Source organism: Schistocerca gregaria, chromosome 4 (assembly GCF_023897955.1).
Source record: "Schistocerca gregaria isolate iqSchGreg1 chromosome 4, iqSchGreg1.2, whole genome shotgun sequence".
Taxonomy (NCBI): domain Eukaryota; kingdom Metazoa; phylum Arthropoda; class Insecta; order Orthoptera; family Acrididae; genus Schistocerca; species Schistocerca gregaria.
Genome location: NC_064923.1, coordinates 504799755 through 504821679, shown reverse-complemented (window position 1 = coordinate 504821679; position 21925 = coordinate 504799755). Strand labels below are relative to the sequence as shown.

Sequence of the window (21925 nt, the reverse complement as noted above, 5' to 3'; positions counted from 1 at the left end):
CAGACAATCTCATTAGAATTTGTTCTAAGTGTGTCATCTTCATCTTCAGAACATTCTGATATTACACTTACTTAAATTGAACCTGAATCAACTGCAGTAGTTATGGCACTAACAGGGTTAGACGTGCTTTGTTGCCTGGTTTTTACAGCTGTGAAGTCTGGTTCTTGACTGAATGTGGACATAAAACTCTTCTTGCTACCTTCACCAATGTGGTTCCATCATCAGATCTTCCGGTTTCGCTTCCAGTCTCCTCTGATGAAAATTCGTCTGAGCTATCACCAAATAAAGACACAGAATTTTCATCACTTATGTCCATAACTTCATCTAAAAGCTGCTGTGCATACCTTTGTTCATCTTCATAACTTCTATGAGACATTTTCTTCTGCCACAATATCACTTTGTTACGGAGCAAACAACACTGAATAAAGATTGTAGCAATAGTACAGGAAAGCTATAATGGAACTGTACACAAATAATGCTGTGGAATGAAAAACTGAGAGGAGTACAAACCTAAAATTATTAGCAGCATAGCAAATGAGACACCTGGTACCTTTACTCTGGGGCCATGTAAATCATATGTAACTCACAAAAAATTTAAAAAACGTACTAAAATGCCACATTTTCACTTTATTTGCACTTAACAAGTTTACTTGGAGCAAAGTAAAGCAGGATATTGAAAAAAAGTAAATGGTCCCAACGGGTCAGTAACCCAACTATACAATTGCAGTCAATGTGTTAAATGCTAGATTAGATTAGAGATTAGATTAATACTTGTTCCATAGATCATGAATACAACACTTCATAATGATGTGGAATGTGTCAGGTTAATGAAAGATGTCTGTACAAGATATTACATTACACAAAATATTGCATGACACTAATGCTTTTTTCCCTCCCTTAATTTATATCTAAAAATTCAGCCAATGAGTAGAAGGAGTTGTCATCTAGAAATTCTTTTAATTTATTTTTAAATGTTGGTTGACTATCTGTCAGGCTTTTGATGCTGTTTGCTAGGTGACCAAAGACTTTTGTGGCAGCATAATTTACCCCCTTCTGTGCCAAAGTCAGATTTAACCCTGCATAGTGAAGATCATCCTTTCTCCTGGTGTTATAGCTATGCACACTGCTATTACTTTTGAACTGGGCTGCATTATTAACAACAGATTTCATAAGTGAATATATATACTGTAAGGTTACTGTGAGGATCCCTAGGTCCTTAAATAGATGTCTTCAAGATGACCGTGGGTGGGCTCCAGCAATTATTCTGATTACACATTTTTGAGCAATGAATACTTTTCTACTCAACGATGAATTACCCCAGAATATGATGCCATACGAAAGCAGTGAATGAAAGTAGTCATAATAAGCTGATTTACTGAGATTCTTATCACCAACATTTGCAATAACCCTAATAGCATACATAGCTGAACTCAGACGTTTCAGCACACCATCAATATGTTGCTTCCAGTTTAACCTCTCATCAATGGACACACCTAAAAATTTTGAAAATTCTACCTTAGCTACAGACTACTCTTCAAAGTCTATATCTATTATTAGAGTTGTGCCATTTACTGTACAGAACTGTATATACTGTGTTTTATTAAAATTTAAAGAGAGTCAGTTTGCTGAGAACCACTTAATAATTTTGTGAAAAACATCACTTACAATTACATCACTTAGTTTTTGGTTTTTGGATGTTATTACTATACTTGTATCATCAGCAAAAAGAACTAACTGTGTATCTTCATCAATATGGAATGTTAAGTCATTAATGTGTATCAAGAACAGTAAAGGACCTAAGACCGAACCCTGTGGGACCCCGTACTTGATAGCCCCCCCCCCCCCCCCCCAGTTTGAGGAATCGGCTGTTGTTTTAACATTACATGAACCACTTATTTCAACTTTCTGCATTCTTCCAGTTAAGTATGAATTAAACCATTTGTACACTGCCCCCCTCAAACCATAACGATTTAGCTTATCTAAAAGAATTCCATGATTTACACAGTCAAAGGCCTTTGAGAGATCACAAAAAATACCAATGGGTGATGTCCAGTTATTCAGAGCATTTAATATTTGATCAGTGAAAGCGTATGTAGCATTTTCTGTTGAAAAGCCTTTCTGAAAACCAAGCTGACATTTTGTTAGTACTTTATTTTTACATATATGGGAGGCTACTCTTGAATACATTACTTTCTCAAAAATTTTTGATAGTGCTGTCAGAAGAGATATTGGGCGATAGTTGTTGATATCCGACGTATCCCCCTTTTTATGCAATGGTTTTACAATGGCATATTTCAGTCTATCGGGGAAAACACCCTGCTCCAAAGAGGTATTACATATGTGGCTGAGAATCCTACTTATCTGTGGGGAACAAGCTTTAAGTATCTTGCTGGAAATGCCATCAATTCCGTAAGAGCTTTTACTTTTCAGTGAGTTTATTATTTTACTGATTTCAGAGGGAGAGGTTCGTGGAAATACAGTTGTTTCAAACTGCACAGGTATGGCCTCTTCTATTGGAAGCCTTGCCTCTTCTAGTGAAGATCTAGATCCTACTTTCTCCACAACATTTAAAAAATGATTATTGAAAATATTTCCAATTTCAGATTGTTTGTTGGTGCACTTGTCATTCAGTTTTATGGCACTAAAGTCTTCCTGTGCTCTTGGTTGCCCTATTTCCCTTTCAATAATATTCCAAATTGCTTTAATTTTATTATCAGAGTTACTGATCTCAGACATGATACACATGCTTCTGGACTTTTTAATAACTTTTCTTAGTACTGCATAATAGTTTTTATAATATTGAACAATTTCGGGGTCAGTACTCTCTCTTGCTATTAGATACAGTTCTCTTTTACGGTTGCAAGATATTCTTATTCCTTTAGTTAGCCAAGGGTTTTTTATATATTTTCTTGGAATTATGTTTCACTGTTTTCTTGGGAAAACAATTTTCAAATACCCTTAAAAATGTATCGTGAAATAAGTTATATTTCAAGTTTGCATCGGGTTCCATATACACTTCATCCCAGTCTAGCTCCTTTAGTCTTTCCCTAAAGTTTGCAGTATTTATATTGTTAATTGAACGCACTTCTTTGAAATTCTGATTTGATATACTGCATAGAGCTATGCCATGTACTGTAACTAGCTGTGCACCATGATCTGAAAGACCATTCTCAACAGGATAAGCATTTATGTCCTTAAACTTATCTTGGTCTATAAAAATGTTATCTATCAATGTCCTGCTGTTCTTTGTTATCAGAGTAGGAAAATCAATGGCGGAGCTCAAATTGAAAGAACTGAGTAATACTACAAGGTCATTCTTCCTATCACACTCTTTCAGGGAATCAACATTGAAATCCCCACAAATGATAATTTGCTTCCCCCTGTCTGACAGATAGCACAAAAAAGAATCCAAGTTTTCTAGAAATAGCTGGAAATTCCCTGAGAGGGACCTATACACTGTTACAATTATGAAAGTGCCATCATTTAGTTTTAGTTCAGTGGCACATGCTTCCATATGTTGCTCTACACAAAATTTTTTAGTTTCTAAATGTTTTGCGCTGTGGAAGCTTTTGGCATATATGGCAACTCCTCCTCTCATCATATTATCTCTACTTACATGTGCAGCTAATTTGTACCCATTGATGCTAACCTTTTGCATATCAGTGACAATGTGATGCTCAGACAGGCATAGTACATCTATTACATTCTCAGTTTCTATATCTTCTAAACAAAGCAGAAGCTCATCAGTTTTATTCTTCAATCCCCCAATATTTTGATGAAATATACTAACATTTTCATTGTCTTTGATCTTCTTTGTGAATGATCTTTTACTCGAATCATATTCCCAAGGCATAACATCGTTACATGTTTGAACAGCTATCTGACTGTTAATAGCATGTTTGTTATGCCTGATATTACTATCAACAGCACTAACCTGTTCCTTTAGTTTCGCGTTCTCTAACTGGAGAGCTTTAATAACCTCTTGTAACACTGAAATAACTTTCACAAGGTTCATTTCTTCCAGGGTATCTTGATGTGAAGCAAGTCTACAGTCATTTTCATCCACCATGTTTTCGGACATCATGCCTGTTTGCCGTTTGTATCTGCACAACCATGACACTTCCACTCAGTATTTTCATCTGGAAGACTATTTTCCGATACTTCAGAGCAACAAAAATGACACCATTTGCCACAGAATTCCGTTATGAACTACCTTAACACAACTTAAGTTGGAAGGGACACATAGAAAATGTTGTGGGTAAGGCGAACCAAAGACTGCGTTTATTGGCAGGACACATAGAAAATGTAACAGACCTACTATGCTTGTCCGTACCCTTTTAGAATACTGCTGCACCATGTGGGATCCTTATCAGATAGGACTGACAGAGTACATCGAAAAAGTTCAAGGAGAGGCAGTACGTTTTGTATTATTGCGAAATATGGGAGATAGTGTCACACAAATGATACAGGATTTGGGATGGATATCATTAACAGAAAGGCGGTTTTTCTTGCGACGGAATCTTCTCACGCAATTTCAGTCACCAACTTTCTCCTCTGAATGCGAAAATATTTTGTTGACACTGACTTACATAGGGAGGAAAGATCACCAATATAAAATAAGGGAAATCAGCTCATATGGAAAGATATTGGTGTTCACTTTTTCTGTGCACTATACAAGATTGGAATAATAGAGAATTGTGAAGGTGGTTCGATGAAGCCTCTGCCAAGCACTTGAATGTGATATGCAGAGTATCCATGTAATTGTAGATGTAGATATCGAGTAAAACAAGACTTTTTCGTTGAACTGAGACAGATACTACCTCTGTACCTGGCGCCATCTTTAAATTAATACAAGCGACAAAAATCGTACACCATGTCTAACCCAGTCTTTTAAAAACACGGTCATGTATTTCGGTTTCTACAACACTTTTGCAAAGCAATGCTTGTGACATTCGATGGAACTGCTGTTTACCACATTGATACAAAAGGAATACAAACACATAGATTCACACGTAAGAAGCACAGACATATACCACTGGGTGGATAAGGGATCGATGCCTCATTTGTCGTTCCTTATGTCTACTTTGTTTTAGTCATTGTCACCTGTTGCCGTAAGTACGACCTTCGTCTTTATATTATTCTAAGTAGGACAAGCAACTGCCAGGTAGTGGGAGAAATATGCTGTGCATGTAAACCCAAAGTCATCAAGTCCAATAACGATGTCAGAAGGGCTGTCATCTGTTAACTGTGCCAGTAGAGACTTTTTTATCCAATGACATATTCTCTAGAGATTAGGTTATATTAGATTAGTTTTTCGTTCCATAGATCCGTGTTGAGGAGATCCTCGTGGATGTGGAACATATCACCTTTTTTTTATCAGTATCGAAGAAATACTGTACCTTCTGCTTTAAAAGGTGGAATATGTTGTCACCTATCCCACATTTAATTTGTATGCCTTCCACATACCTCTGTAATGTACTCACTGATGGAAACATAAAACATTTTGACAAAACCTGTATGCCTGAGTACTGTAAAATGTAACAAATTAGGAGCAAAAGGCTTATTTTCCTCTTTCCGTCTTGCAACACTTTTCTCCTTCAATGGCATGCTAACCTGGCTTAACAACAAGTCAAGAGCATCAAAATTTGTTTATCGTTTTATACTCGATCCTTCTGACAAAGTTTCTGTTACTATCTGTACTTAAAACGATACGCACTTTCCTTGTCTCATAATAGTTTTGCACGAAGTCTAGCCATCTATACATTCTGACACTTCACACACTCTCGCAAAACACAAACAACTGCACTTAATCTAACTACTTCATCATCATAGCAGGTCTCTATTAACGATTCAAATAAATCTGGCACTGATATGTGGAGAGTTGAACTGGCTGCTTCTGTGCCACAGAAGTGTTTTACAGCTTCAGATGGATTGACGAACGTTTGTGGCAGTTTCCTCTTCATCGTCAGTTGAGGTGGCTTATGAGGGATGTCAGACAGTGTGTGTACTGTATTCCACACGAGTTTATTACTGTCTACTGGCATGAACTGATTTTGTTCGAAATGTAACGAACAAGATCTTTTTCCATAAGATCTTGTCGTCTGATGTTCACTAGCCATTTTCTGTTCCTGAAACGAAAATTAATTCTTAATACACATGTAGTTTGCAAGCGAATCCTGACGATACACTATAGTAATATGACGTTATATACTTCTCACGGTCCTCAGGAAACCTAAAAAAAAGGGCAGATGTGGAGTCTTCTTCTTGTTGTTGGTGCAATTTATTGCGCTACAGACGCTTCCATTTGTAAAAAACCATTGCACAAACCAAAATAAACAACTACTATTGGCTTTTGCTATTGGCCGAATTCAACAGATTTACTTACTGGCCGCTTGGCGAGCTGCGGCCGCAGTAGGCAACAAAATGAGGCGAAATGTCGCTACTGTTATGCTAGACTGTGGCCTCGTCACAGAAGATAACCGATTTATTATCTATGACTCGAAAATAAAGAAATTAATATCTATGTGAAAACTTTGACGTTTCTGGTCAAAGCCGACAGGTAGTATCCCTTTCTTCAATTGGCCCCAAATACCTTGGCTTGTGAAATTTTTCTTAGGTTTGTTTCAGTGTTTTTACTGAAAGGCTACTCTGGTTCTTGTACGCAACATTTCCTCCTCCGATTATGAAACAGTTCACACCATTTTTTACTGTTGTTTCACAGTTCTTTAACACTTCTCTTGAAGGAGCTCCAGGCTTCAAAATTTCAGTGACTTTTCATTCTGACTGGATATCAGACATGATTGTAGCTAGTCCCGTACCATGACTCGTTGATAATATGTATATTTCTTCTTTTTTCTTAGCTGTTTATCTTTTTTGGTTTGTATTTTCTCATATTGCATTAACACAAGATTTAATGGTATATGGCACTAATAGGTTTTCTCTCTGGCACTTTTATGGCCTATAGCTGCCTCTGGGCAATTTTCCGTGGCGCTAGAATTTTCTTTCCACGGTTTTAGACAGTCTTCATGTAGAACATCGTATTTAATCTTTAATGGAATACGAAAATTTGTGGTAAGTTCCTATGAGACCAAACTGCTGAGGCCATCGGTTCCTAGGTTTACACACTACTTAATCTAACTTAAACTAATTCACACTAAGGACAAACACACACACACACACACACACACACACACACACACATACATACAAATGCCCGAGGGAGGGCTCTAACCTATGACGGGGGAAGCTTCCCGAACCGTGGCAAGGCGCCTGAGACCACAAGGCTACCCCGCGCAGCAGGTACACGTAAAACGTCCGTATTTAACACAGAGTGGGGGAATTTCTGAGGCCTATATATACGCACTCTCTTGTTCACAACTTTACGTCTCTATGGGAATGCCGACATACTGAATCAAACTCTTCAGCATTTCGGCATATTGTCTAGCTTTGCTTAAGTCATTTTGCAGTCGTTCCCTCCTAGTTATTTCGAGTCCAGCGTTACACATTTGCAGAGCAATTTCATAGCCCTTGCATTCAGTTCTGCAATCACACGAATATTTACTGAGTTTTGCTTTCACAAAACAACATTAATGATACCATTTATGCATCACTACACATGTTCTGACACCTTTCATCACTTTTTCCGAATAGGAGGTAATTTACTGAAGGTAATTTATCGATATTTACGGAGCGATTTACCTGTACACCCGTATGCACCGCCATATTGAGAAGCTACTTGGAGTAACATTTTGGTCTGCGGGAAATTAAAATGAGTTCGATCTTCGTTTCACTAATTTAAACGATTTGTAGCAAAATAAGAAATTACCATATTCAATGCATACTGATCAGAACTTTACCGGTTAAAGGCAATAATGTGCCAAAATGGAGGACGGAAGAGTGGACAGACTGATCGAAGCCACCTGATGTTAACTTGAGGTGTCAGATTCAGATGACACGTCTTTATCGAAGCTGAGCTTTATCCATCTCCCCAAGTTTTGTAAAAACAGTTTGGATCATCTGCAAGCTTTAGTTCTTTGTTTTGAAATACAGTGAGTGGTCTGTAATGAAAATCTTTGAGTAGTGTATGTTTGATACACGGAAATGAACAAATGAGTAGTGTTGATCTGTGGTGTTGCTGTAAACCACGTAAGTAGCCAGTGAAATGTTTTGTCACATAATTTTAGTGCATTTATTTCCGTGACAGTTTTATTTGACGTGAGTACGCTGGAAGTAGTATTCAGTGCTGTTAATAATTATGAATGTATTAGCTCGTGGTATTAAAAGAGGCCCACTTTCTCATTTTGACATATTTCAGTTATAAACTGGTTTGACATTATTTTTCTCCTAATAATCAAGATTAGTTACTTCAACCAGCGTATATGTACACCTTTTTTTCGCTTTGAAATATGACGTGCCGCTATTAATTTTCCCCAAGTCATCCTAAATTTCAGGAGAGATGGATGATGCAATTCATGTTTGCTCCTGGCTATTGATGAAAGTATTTAGATAACGAAAACAAAAATGCAACAAAACAAAAGAAATGTAGTTTCGGAAACATTTACGTTTCGTAGATTCCATATATTTTAGACAGACAGTTGGAAGAAACGGTCATTTAAAGATCTGGTTATTTCATTACCCATATTTGCACCCCCTTGATTGCTGTCTAGTTGCAGATGAGTAGCCGTTAATATATGAAACGTTAACTCTGTCATCCCTCGTGTGTGGAAGAAATATATGGTCCTTATGTTACCATTACGAACACACAGACGGAAGTTTTTTTATATACTGCCAAAAAGTGTTAGAAAACTTTGTTTCGCAAGCTCTGACATAATTTTCTTCTATTTTTTATGTGTAATGTAAAACTAACGGGCAAAATACGGATTCATGGTTGAGTGAATGTAAAGCGTAGGACTATAAAATATTTTGAAATTGAGGGACATTTATAGCTAACTGTACTCGAAAGTGATAAGGAAATTGTTGAGAATAAGTCTGGAATCTAATCTAGGATGCTGATGTGTAATCTTCGGAAATACAGAAGCGTCCGATTCCACCCGTCGGCTTTAACCCATGACCTCACAACTACGACTCCAATGTGGCGCCTATGACGTCATTACGTAAACATGATCACAAACACGAAAATACATCGAATCACACCCACACACTACCACCACCATCACCAAAAACTCGATGAAACTAACGAGACAAGCGTGGGAAATTGGGGGTGTTCGCGTGGGGACAAAGTAAATATAAACAAATTTAGACTCACACCACCATATCAAACCACACAAAACGACGAAAAAAACCGACAACACAAAACTCGTCAAATTATCTTCAGGAATCGTACACTTCCTTCGAGCTATATAGCTTAACATCAACTCTCGATATTGGAAAACATGCAGCAACCACACATTGGAATCGAACACTTACCTTGACCTATATAGGTCAACAGAAACTAACGATACCAAATTGTAAAACCCAAAACTGAAACCACGTCCACAATCATAACTACCACAAAAAAAACAACAAACCAACAAAATTGTAATCAAACACTTCCCTTGACCTGTTATCCTTACGACATCTCCACATACAGCTGTCCCTGGTCCAAGACGCCGGAACTTTGGTAAGCCTCATTTCTTCACAATACACTGAACACTTCATGACTTAATCCAAAACTCTAAATAGTTGAAGTTTTATTAGAGACAACTCACTGTCCCTCATCATCGCCGACATCCGAAAACTGTTGACCTTGTCAGTCATACATTCCTACCAAAGACATAAAAAAAGCTATTTACCAAAATTCACATACAACGAACAGAAAAAGACTACAATAACATCGACATAACAAAACCAAAATTGTTAACTCACTGAAAAATATTCCGCTGAAAGCACAGACACTACCGATACCACATACATGCAATGCTACCACACAAATGAACTCCGTACCCATAAACACACTACCAGAGAGAACCACCGACCGCAACAATACACCGCCTATAAACGTGCCACACACGCACACTAAACCAAAAACAGCATGTATCACACAACACATAAACACACCACCAGAGAGCACCACCAATCACATCAAAACGATACCGACAAAGAAGCCACTCTCACAAACTAAATTCCACTCTGTCAATGTCACACACCACAACAGCCTTACATCACGGGTCAAAGCCGACAAGTGTAATCGGACGCTTCGGTCGACCCTATCTTCTTCTTGGAAGGTTTACATCAGGCTTTTCAACTAAATTACGTGCCAAACCCTATTGTAGACTTTGGAATAAATACAAATTGAACGTACTGGTTTGACGGATGTGGATGGTATTTACAGAAATGATATTCGGAATAGCATTATAAATGCTTAAATAATGTGATTTTTGACAAAAGTTCATTGCAAACCCATTAAGTGTGAACATGTGAAACTGGTGTTAAGAATTTTGACCTGCCAGTCACCAAAAGAGAGAGAGAGAGAGAGAGAGAGAGAGAGTGCTATGTCCTGTATTGGTAGGTTTAGTAGAACCGAAAATCTGATAGTGTGTTTTAGGAGTAAGCTTCCTATAGCTTTCATTTATTGTGCATAAATATTGCTTGAAGAAACAGTATGTATATCCCAACATTATCTGCTAATATGCCTCTGATGGACAATTCTCAGTCCTGTAGTTAAAATACATTTAGATACACAACTGTGCATTGGTTGTCCATGAGAGTTATATTAGCTGATGCCTTGAGGATAGAGCTCAATAAATTTACTGTAATTTATATTAATGATAAACGTCATGTCATATAATAGCTGATGTTGCTAGGTCTTCAGTCTAAATACTGATTTGACACAGTTCTCTGTACTGTTGTATCCTGTTGAAAGTCTCCTTTTCTGCATAGCTGCTGTAACATCATGTTTTAAAAGTTTCTCGTCTCATCTTGTCTGTAGTGCTTATTGTACACTTTTCACTCCCATACAAGGTTACATTCCTGGCAATTATTTTTGGGAAAGATTTAACAATTTTTATTCAGTATAACAAATTGTTCCTTTTCATGAATGCCTTTCTTGTTATTGCCACTCTGCATTTCATTTTCTGCTTTGGCCATATTGTTATTTTACTGTCCAAGTGGCAGAAATTCTCTATTACTTCTATTGTTGTAAGATACCTGCACAGAGCTATATTCCCTTGACCACTCAAAGATCACACTGTTGTTGCCTGAAATGTCAAATCTCCGTGTATGCCCAGGAGTTCGTGGTTGTCAAAATTTGAATGCTGGGACTCTGTGCAATGGTTGGTTCGGCCAGTTAGCTACTGCTGTGGTTGGTTGGTGCTGCCTGTGGGGAGAGCACCCAGCTGGAATGGGTGGAACTAAGACATAAAATGTGTGAATGAAGAAGCACAGGCAGATGGTCAGACTTCCTCAGCAGTCTCGCCAGATGGGTCAGATCAACACAGTGCAGGGATATAATCCCAAAATATTTCGTTCCTTAGCTACACTAGTGGAGGAAACCTGACTAAAAAAACAGATAAACGTGTGCCCCAGAGTAGGTGTAGCAGAATAGATGACTCATTGTTTCTGAATACAAAATCATAGTTCTTCACAGAACAGATCGAAAACAAGGACAGTAAATGACAATCGGATATGTATTAACAAAAAATTCATTTCCTGAACCCAAGCCTTGCTCTCATGTAGCAGAGGCAGTGATCCTAGTCACAGTTACATCTTATAAGAACCTCGACATACTGCAACACAAAACTTTTCACTGTCCGTTGACTGGTGTCATCATATCAGCCCGTCCACAATTCATCATCCACACTGAAGTATGTGTGACGTTCCTGAAGTCTCTCACATGATCATTTGTACATCTTTTCCATGCATCTCTATCCTTCAGTCGAGCAGTCCAGACATGACAGACCTATATGTTTATGAAAACAGTTTTAATTCAGTGGTGAACAAATTAGAGTTCAAAAACTATTTACAACCATGATTGTGTATTCATAGCTGAATGACCTATATCTTCACACATGTAGGTGGCAATGAACAGTACTCTTTACTATAGGAATGTTTATATGGCACTGCTAGCCATTATCTATTCATGCCTTAAGGAAGATCCTGTCCCAATGACTCCTGACTACATTGAATATGGAATGCTATATCACAGATGCCAACAAGCTACGTAGCATAAAAGATGGCTACGTGCAGAATGTTCTGAGAACCTAAAATTCTTTGACTCTGCATTGACCGTACTACAGTGACCCATGCGTATATTCTTAAACATGTTGTTGGAGTTGTGGTATCCCTTATCAGTGGAATACATCTTAACAGTGCCCCACTTTTACCACAATAATCCAAACTCTGAAACTAGCAATTTAGTCATTACCCTCAATTTTAGCAGATGACATTCTTGTAGCAAATCTAGTTTTATGTTTTATCTTATAGTGTAGCTCGTGTAATTTTACCTGAAGGTCAGCAATACGGTTTTGCCATCTGGCCTTTGGGTGGAGAGGATTGGCCTGACCCCTAACCAAACCTTTTAATTCATTTGTGCTTTTACATTCCTTATGGTTTTAATTAAAGTGTTTTATCTTTCTTCGTACCATTTTATTGACCTTGACTACTTACCAGTCTTTCATAGTGAATGGAATGCCTGCCGTTCAGATGCATAAGTTGTGCTTCTTGTTACAAGAAAAGTCTCCAGTTAATTCAATTTAATACCCTTCAGTTTGAGGTAGTTTACTCTTTTTTGTTTTATACATGGCTTTATCTTAGCCTTATTGCTTTTTTCCCATGCTGGATGAACATACTAAGGACCAGTTTGGTTGCCCATTTTATAAGAATTTTATTAATTTCATTCACCAAGGACAGAGAGAACATGACGCGATAGTTTGGTTCCTTGAACCCATCCATCCAGTAGTGTTATCAGATGAACAAATCTTTCATACTGATAGTTTAAGCCACTTACAGTATTTTCTCCCCTATAAACTTCTTTCTTTAAAATTACATATGCACACAGAATGTGTCTGCTAAATAGAGTAATTATTGATATAAGTATCCTGATGTATTAATCGTGCTGTTATATTTGTTGCAGTAATGATGAAAGGTATCTTGGTACTCCTTTGTACCTTACTTGTTGTTCAAAATACTGTTGGACCACCTGTAACACAGAAGAAAAATGATGAAAAAAATGATGGAAACGAGATAAATGAAACTGATAATCTGGTAAGCTTGGTTAAAATTTCTGTTGCCCATATTGAGTTTTATTTCATGATTCAATCTGTAAAGAGCAGTTTATTTGTAACTTGTGATCTTGACAAATAAATTGTACCCTTTGCTCAGATCTGTTTTGAAGTTGGCTAATTTCCTTCATAACTCATGTAGATACAGTACTTGATGAGAGAAACATGTGGCACATATTTTTTTGTAGTGGATTCTTCAAAGTGAGCTAAACAGTTTTAAGTATGTCTCTATATGCCCCTATTTGTGGATGCTGGATGAGGTGTTTTATGTGACATACATATTTCTCAAATGGTCTGGATTTTGGATTGCCATGAGGAAACCTGGGTCCAGTTCTTGATGCTGCCAGTGACTCTGTTCTTGAAGAAAGATCTCAGGTGGGAAAATTGCACAGCCTTGTGAAGTCCACCGAGGAGCTATTTGAGAGAAGCCATGGCTCAGAGATCAGGAAAGATGACAGCTGCTGGGTCATCAGTTTGCTAACATTCCTCTCTATTTCACATCCAGTGACACCATCAGCAGAGGATAACATGGTAGTTATCCCCTGTGGCTCTCTAGGTCTGATCATGTTTATGTTGTTGGTGGTGGTGGTGGTGGTGGTGGTGGTGGTGGCGGCGGCGGCGGCGGCGGCGGCGGCGGCGGCGGCGGCGGCGGCGATTTTCACCCCACTAAATATAGGCAGCACGTTATTAACAGAAACGGACAGATTGTTCTCTTCTTCTCTTGCCATTACAACCCTGTGTGGGTTTTAGCATCATCAACAAGTTTCCTCCATTCTGCCCACTCCAGCACAGTTGTCCGCCATCCTCAGACTCAGTGATTTTATATCTTCTTCTACATCATCTATCCACTGTTTTCGTGGTCTTCCTCTCTGTCTTCCTCCGATTGGTCTCCATTCAAAAATCTTTTTACTTGTTCTTTCAGTATCCATCCTGAAGACATGCCCAAGCCAGGCTGTTCTTCTACTTTTTTATAATTCTTAAGATATCAGCTCCTTGTGTGAGGCCGTCCAGCTCACCATTCATCCTATATCTCCAGAAACCATTATTATTCTGAACTACCCCATAGATCTTAAACAGCACTCTATGTTCAAATTTCCTGAACTGTTGCTCATCAACACTCCTTAGCATCCATGTTTCACATCAGTGGGTTTACTACTGGCCTGATCGTGACCTTATATAGTTGCAGCTTCATCTGCCTAATGTATAGTGTGTGTCCTCTTGACCGACTCCTTTACTTACGCTAAACCAATTGCTCAGTTCTCCATCTACTCGCACTGCAACCTTGGAACCAGGCAATGATGCTCGAATAAGTGAGACATATATAGATGGCATACCAAGCAGTAGCAAATCATCTAGCATTTGGGCTCTATAGAGACTCAAAGGCATGCTTGAAGTCTATGTAGCTCAATGTTATACTCATAGGTCATTTCATGTATTTGCCTCAACACAAATATCTGGTCTTTTGTTGATGTATTAGGCCAAAATCCACACTGATATTCCCCTAGAATCTCTTCTGCATATGGTGCTACCCTCTTGTAGATAATACTAGAGAAGATCTTATAGGTTACATCTAGCAGGGTAATTCCTCGGTAATTTGAACAGCAGGTCTTTTCTCCTTCCTTATGTTTTGGTTGAATTACACCTAAGGTCCATTCTTATGGGATTCTTTCATAGTTCCATATCAACTTAATAAGTTTGTGGATCCACTTATGAAGATAAGTTCCCCCATTTTTTAGCACTTATGCAGTTATTTCATCAGTTCCTGGCGTTAAACAATTTTAAACAATACACTACCTTCCATAGTTCCCCTTTCCTCTATTTCCAGATCTGCAGTATTATCGAGTAGCTGCTTGTTCCTGGTAGGATTGCCCTCCAAAATTCCCTTGAAGTATCCTCTCCATACATCCAGAACATCTTGTTTACCTGTCAGCAAATTTCCCCCCTTTGTCCTTCCAAGCTGTTATTTTCGATCTCTATTCCTGAGATCCTTCTTTAATGTTCTTGTAGAACTTTCTTCTTTCATTCCTTTGGCAGTGCTCTTCCAGCTCCTCTATCTTTCTCTTCATGGCTTCCCTTTTTTCCTCCTTCATACCCTTTCTGCCTCTAATTTCTTTTCATTATACAGTGCCTGATTTGATCTAGTATTCTGCTGCAAGCATTTCAGTCTTGCTTCCTTTTTCTGTTTCACTGCCTGTCTACTTTCATCATCATACCAGTCTTCATTCCTAAGTCTCCTTGCTTGCCCCAGTATTTCGTGTGCTGTTGGCCTAATGGCATCTTTAATAGAGTTCCATTTTTTCTATCATCTCCACCTTCTTTCTTTTGTAACTCCTGTGTCAATCTGTTCTGGTACTTCGGGAATAGTAGACCTATCTTTCAATTGTTCTATATTCCTTATGTTTACTCTGCTACTACTTCCTATGGCAGCCATGGCAAGTTTCTCATTTTGGCTCTTACTAGGTAGTGGTCAGAATCAGAATTTGAGTAGTGGTCAGAATCAGAATTTGCTCATTTTCCATATCGGATGCCCACCTTTTTTATATCAATATATGGTCTATTTGGTATGATTTATTTGTTCGTCCCTGTGTAGATATTTTTCCTTGGAAAACAGGTACTTATTGCTCTCAACTTGTTTGCAGAAGCAAACTGGGCAACCCTCATACCATTATCTTATTTCGTCATACAGACTTTCCTTACCAAGCAAGCTTTTTAATGCCTTTTCCTTTCCCAGTTTTGCATTATAGTCGCCAAGAACTATTGTGGAATCATATCTGGGTATTCTGTCCCATACCTCCTGTAGTTGATTATAGATGATGTCTGCAGTATTTTCATCTGATTCTTTTGTTGGGGCATATATATTCACAAAGGTCACATTGTGAAATTTGCCTTTCATATGCAGAGTACATATTCTTCCACTATATGGGGTGAAAGCAATAACAGGTCTTCGCATATTCTTGGAGACTATAAACCCAACTCCATACTCCGCTTGTCTCTCTTCTTTTCCTGAATAGGTGGGGAGAATTTCTGTGTACAAATCTCTCCTCTTCCCCTCCACCTAATTCCTTGCAGTGCAACAATTCCCATTCCATACCTTAGCACCTCTTCTGCAACACTATCCATTACTCCTGTATGCAACAGCGTACACACATTCTATGTTCCAAATGAAATCACCAATAAATCCATGTTCCTCTTTCCTAACACAATTTGTCTATGTAGGGGCAGTACAACATTCATTGTTGAATTATTCACAATAATATATTTTTTACAAGGCAGGGATATCAACACTGCATTTTACGAGGCAGGGGTATCAACACTGCACTCAACTCTTGGAGGACTGGGCTTTCATTTCGGGGTTAGCTCCCCTAGAGGGGCTGATGACATAGCCTATGGAGTCCCCCCTACTCTATGGTGTGGGACACACTTCATCTGGCTTCTCAGTCGAGATCACTCTGGCTTGGGTGACCCAGCCAGTAGCTACACTACTGCCAGTACAGCTCTCGACATCATCAAAGCACACAAACCCTCCCGCCGAGCACTGAAGGTGCTTACGATAAGGCGGTGCCCTCTGAGAGGGACTGACAGTTTGTTAATTCTCAAAAAAATTTGTCGATGTTGTCTTCTCTTTAGTTTTGAGGTGTCTAGTATGAATATCAGTTATGGTTACCAGTTCACATACCACAAAGAAGTATATTAACAAATCAGAATGAACCAGTAAATTTCATGTTATAAATAACCATTTAATGATGTTTTTCTGCTGTTGCATCTGAGGCCTGGTGTGATTGTGGTATTGTAAATGATATGTCATTCATTATGACTGACTTTTTGTTTATAGTTTGCAGACTGATAATATCATTCTGGAATCAGTGTGTAGAATGTAACTTAACAGATGAGGAATGGCCCAGATTTTCTGTATCACACACACACACACACACACACACACACACTGATCTGCTTCAGCAGCATTGTATTGACCTCAAATGTGTCCATGTGCCTGTGCCTTCTTTTGCAGGAATGCTGCAAACTTAATCTGTAGGTTTTACATGCAATACAAATCTATTTCCAGATTATATTGGGATCGTTTTGCCATTTGTACATGTTTGTCTCAGTTTCCATCTTGCCACCGGCATTGACGAAATGGATAGATCTGCAGGAAGGCACGATTTGTATACATTTCGTTTATGTCACTGAATATGCTGTACTTATTGTTCCTATAATTATTTTTTGAATACTTGTAGAGTTTCATATTTTTTTTAGTCATGGAACTTCATAATCCAAAGAACACATTATGAGGATCATTAGCATAATTTTATTTTTTTAAATTTATTTTTAATACTACAATTTTAATACTATTTTCAGTGAGTTATTGTCTCTTGTGTGTGTGTGTGTGCAGGAACCACTTGGAATTGAGTACTCTCGTTACTTGAAAGAAGTTGTGACAGCACTAGAGAGTGATCCAGAGTTTAGACGTAAATTGGAAAAGGCTGAAGAAGCTGATATTCGTGTAAGTGGTATTCCATATCAGTGTTTAAAGTACCTTTTCCTGTAGTTTTTGGGATAGTTTCTTTAGATTCTGTTTAGTTCTAACAAGAGAATGTTCCGATCCGACATGTTGAAACCTACCCTGAAATTTTTCACACAGGAAGAAATTATGATGAGAAATGCACTGTTAAAATTTTAGCTGCTAAGTCACACTGCAAGTATTTTTTTTTTTTTTTTTTTTTTTTTTTTTTTTTTTTTTTTTTTTTTTTTTTTGGAAAGGTTAAAGTTACTCATTTTTTCCACATGAACAGCTGTTTGTACAGTCCTTCCTGCCTAGTGCAGAATTGGTGAACAAAGAGAATGTAATGTCGCACAACATGAAGTGCACTCATGTGTGAATGTTAAGCACTTAAGTCATACCAAAAAGACTCAAATCATTATTTTTTTAAAAACTTGCAGTTCATATCAACAGCTAAACTGTTGCAGATGTAATTACTGCACAAGTGACTAGTAGGGGGGAGCCGGGCGGGGTGGCTGAGTGGTTCTAGGCGCTACAGTCTGGAACTGTGTAACCGCTTCAGTTGCAGGTTTGAATCCTGCCTCGGGCATGGATGTGTGTGATGTCCTAAGGTTAGTTAGGTTTAAGTAGTTCTAAGTTCTAGGGGACTGCTGACCTTTGAAGTTAAGTCCCATAGTGCTCAGAGACATTTAAACAAGTAGAGGAAAGAAAATCAAGGCAGTGCATGATGTTACAATACGAACGACTTCGACCAATTTAGAATTTTAATTTGTTGACAAGATATTTTATAACAGTTCCTGTAGTACAGTTCAACGATAATTTTTTGAATGGTGTGTAATTTACTAACTTCTTTATTCCCTAGTCATCACAATAATGAGAATTGTCTATTGGATAATGAAAACTAACATTGTCCTTACATCAGTTAAACCTGTTAAAAGAAAGCATGTCACATACTAGTTATATTTAGACAGGATTGAGATGCATAAGAAATGGTCATGGCCATTGTTCTGCATATGGTGCTGCATACTTGATCAAATTGGTAAAACATGGTGAAGCAAACTGACAATGCACAGATGACTAAAGTTTAGCAGTACTATTATGCTGATAAACCTGAAATCACAAAAAATTCTTTACACTGGCAAAGAGTTCTCGGGCTTCCAGCCAGGTGGCGGTGTCTTCAAACTGGGGACTGGCATCCACAAAGTCTCGGCACTTCGCCAGAAGATGAGTATGTCACTTGTCAAAACGTCGAAGTTTGAAGACACCGCCACCTGGCTGGAAGCCCGAAGAACTCTTCGCCAGCTGTATACACCAGGAAAGCATACATTCACATCCTTTCCAATGTTGGAAAAATTTCTTTAGAAAGGTTGAATAATACTTTCAGTTCCAAATGGTATCTGAATTATGTTAACAGCCTGTACACCATTCTCTTGAGGGCAGAGGTGTTGTGGTGTCCAGACCACAAGTTCAACAAAAGCAATGAATTATTTTCTGCAACTGGTAAGAAACTGAAAGTTATTCTCTCACATTTTTCCTGATTTTGCTATGTCAGTTACAGAATTTGTACTTCGAAACAGTTCTTTTTTTAAATTATTGCTCCTAATTTGCCTTGAATGCATTTCTTGCTCGAAATCGGACTGACTGGCTTTATACTCAGTGTTTTAGGGGAAAACAAGAAGCTTCATTTTCACGCCATCTAAAAATTTATCTGTAGCATTATCTGTTAATGACAGTTCCATATCTTCCAAACAGCCTTTTTCACACTTTTGCCATTTCCATTTTGGTGCATATTTCATACTTTTTAGATGATCTTCCATTGATATAGTTCACTTTCAGATTTAAAATGAAAACAGTTTTACACACTGCTTAACTTTAAGTGTTGTCCCCTTCCTTAATTTAACGAAAAAATTTACAGCCTTTTCTTTGTTACTGAAAGTTAATATTGTTCATGTTTTCATGAGCTGGCAAGATACTGTATTTTCGTTCTGGGTGTTAATTAGCACAACAATCATACAAACCTCAATTCATGAAATCGTCTGTTATTTTCTATTTCTTTTAATTTTTTCCACGCAATTTTTAGCTAATCTCAATTCATTCAAATGAACTTCAAAGAAATTAACTAATAAATAACACCTATTAACAACCATGTATGAGATAAACAAACAGAAAATTAATAGAGTATTTTCCCCATTGTTAACACTTTGTGATACTGCAGAGGCAGCTGCAAGGTGTTATGGATATACATGAGTGTAGATTCGAGTGAATGTCAACTGTGAACAATTTTGTCAGAGGAACTGTTAGCGGAAACTAAAATTTGCTTTACAAATTCCATTCGCATTGTGCCATGTTATCTGTTTACCAATTTGGCGTCAGTCAAAGCTAGGTGCTTGCCGTGTTGCATGTACACTGTCTGCTGTAGCTGCAATAGGGGTGTACATTCCTCCAGTCGCCTGGTGAGCTAAAAATTTGGCAATATAACAATTTTTTAAAAGTATTTGCAGTGTGTCTTAGCAGCTAAAATTTTGACATTGTGTTTCTTTTGATGTATTCTTCATATGCAACAAATTTCAAGGTAGGTTTTGACATGTGGAATTGGATGATTCCCTTGTAAGCTTTCATTGGAGGTAATTATCAGTGTGTGAATAAAAAACAAAACTGATAAAAATTTGGTCATGTTTCTGAGTGTCATTGTATAATATTGTGTACAAATTGATGTGAAAGGTCATTTACAGTGGTGTATTTCCAAGCATCAATCTGTTCAATGGTGCAGTGCGTTTGGGCCAGGCCTCTGTAGATCACAGGGCAGGAAAGGCATCATGGTAACAGTAAGCGTTTCATACAATGATATACAGGGTGTCCCAGCTATCTTGTCCACCCAAAATATCTCTGGAACAATAACAGCTATTGGAAAAAGACTTTCACCGGTATCAATGTAGGGCTGGGGCCCATGAATGTACATATTTGGAAACATTCTAAAACAAAAGCATATGTGTTTTTTAACTCAAACTTATGTTTTTTAAAATGGACCTCCTATATTTCTTCTTCAGCAATCCATAGCATGCCAAAGCACATACACAATGGCGTTGATTGTATCGCAATATTCCCATTACATCCCAAGATATTAAGACGCAAAGTTGACGCTTGAAACACCCGACATGCTCTGCTAGCGCACGTCCTGAGGCTCAGGCGTGAACCCCATGCTGCCCGTAATCACAATGTGATTGACATGCGTAATCACACTTCCATATTTATCAAGAGGTCCGAAGCGAATAATACGGTCTGCTGCCATCCTGTATAAATGTCGTACATTCCAGCAGATATTTTCCCATAGGCTAGGGGTGATGCCTGAGCCTCAGTACGTGCACTAGCAGCGCATGTCAGGTGTTTCAAGCGTCAACTTTGCGTCTCAATATCTCGGGATGTAATGGGGATATTGTGATGCAATCAACACCATTGTGTATGTGCTTTGTCTTCTGGTAACTGTGAAAGACTATTTGATTGAAGCTTCAGTGTTAGCCTGTATTTTTGAAGCTTTTATTCTTGTATATAATTACATATATATTACAGTATTCTGCAGTCACGCTTTTATTTTGTAGACAGGCAAAATAGCTCAAGAACTGGAATATGTGAATCATCAAGTGCGCACAAAACTAGATGAATTGAAGCGTCAAGAACTGGAACGACTCAGACATTTGGCAATCAAAGAATATGAACTTCGTAATGGGATTGACACAGATCACCTCAAGATACCACCAGAACATCTTGATCATTCAAATCCTCATACTTTTGAGATTGAAGATCTGCGTAAATTAATTGCAAAGGTTAGTATTGACATTATGAAGATACCAGCATTCTATTGCTAAGAAATATAAAAATTTTCAAGAAATGTTGCAGGGTAAGTGGCGATGAATGAAACAAAACACAAGATTCGTAGTTGGAGACCCAGACATCTCTTAGATTAATAATTGACTTAGATGAAAAAGCTGAGAATAAGTTGAGGAAAAGTGACAAGAGGGATGGGTCAATCGATAGGGAGCATCAGTGTTAGAAACATTTTATATGTAACTCAACTCCACACAAAGGAGGTATTCATTCACAGACAGGCACAATGAAACAGACTACTAAAAGTTGTCTCAGTATAGAACACACACACACACACACACACACACACACACACACAAAGCACCACTTGCACTGGACCTGAGGACCA

General features: G+C 38.0%; 1 protein-coding gene across 2 annotated transcripts in view; it reads left to right on the top strand.

Moving 5' to 3' along the window:
* Positions 1–7692: 7692 nt before the first annotated feature.
* The window catches only part of LOC126268234 (nucleobindin-2), a 71054-nt gene continuing 56821 nt past the window's right edge, over positions 7693–21925 (top strand). Inside the window, exons 1-4 of one of the 2 annotated variants that reach the window (XM_049973882.1) lie at positions 7693–8145; positions 13070–13200; positions 17608–17718; positions 21312–21536. In XM_049973882.1, the coding sequence (XP_049829839.1) occupies positions 8109–8145; positions 13070–13200; positions 17608–17718; positions 21312–21536 (504 nt within the window). In that variant the 5' untranslated portion in view covers positions 7693–8108. The remainder of the gene's footprint in view (positions 8146–13069; positions 13201–17607; positions 17719–21311; positions 21537–21925) is intronic. The other variant, XM_049973883.1, reaches the window with a different exon arrangement.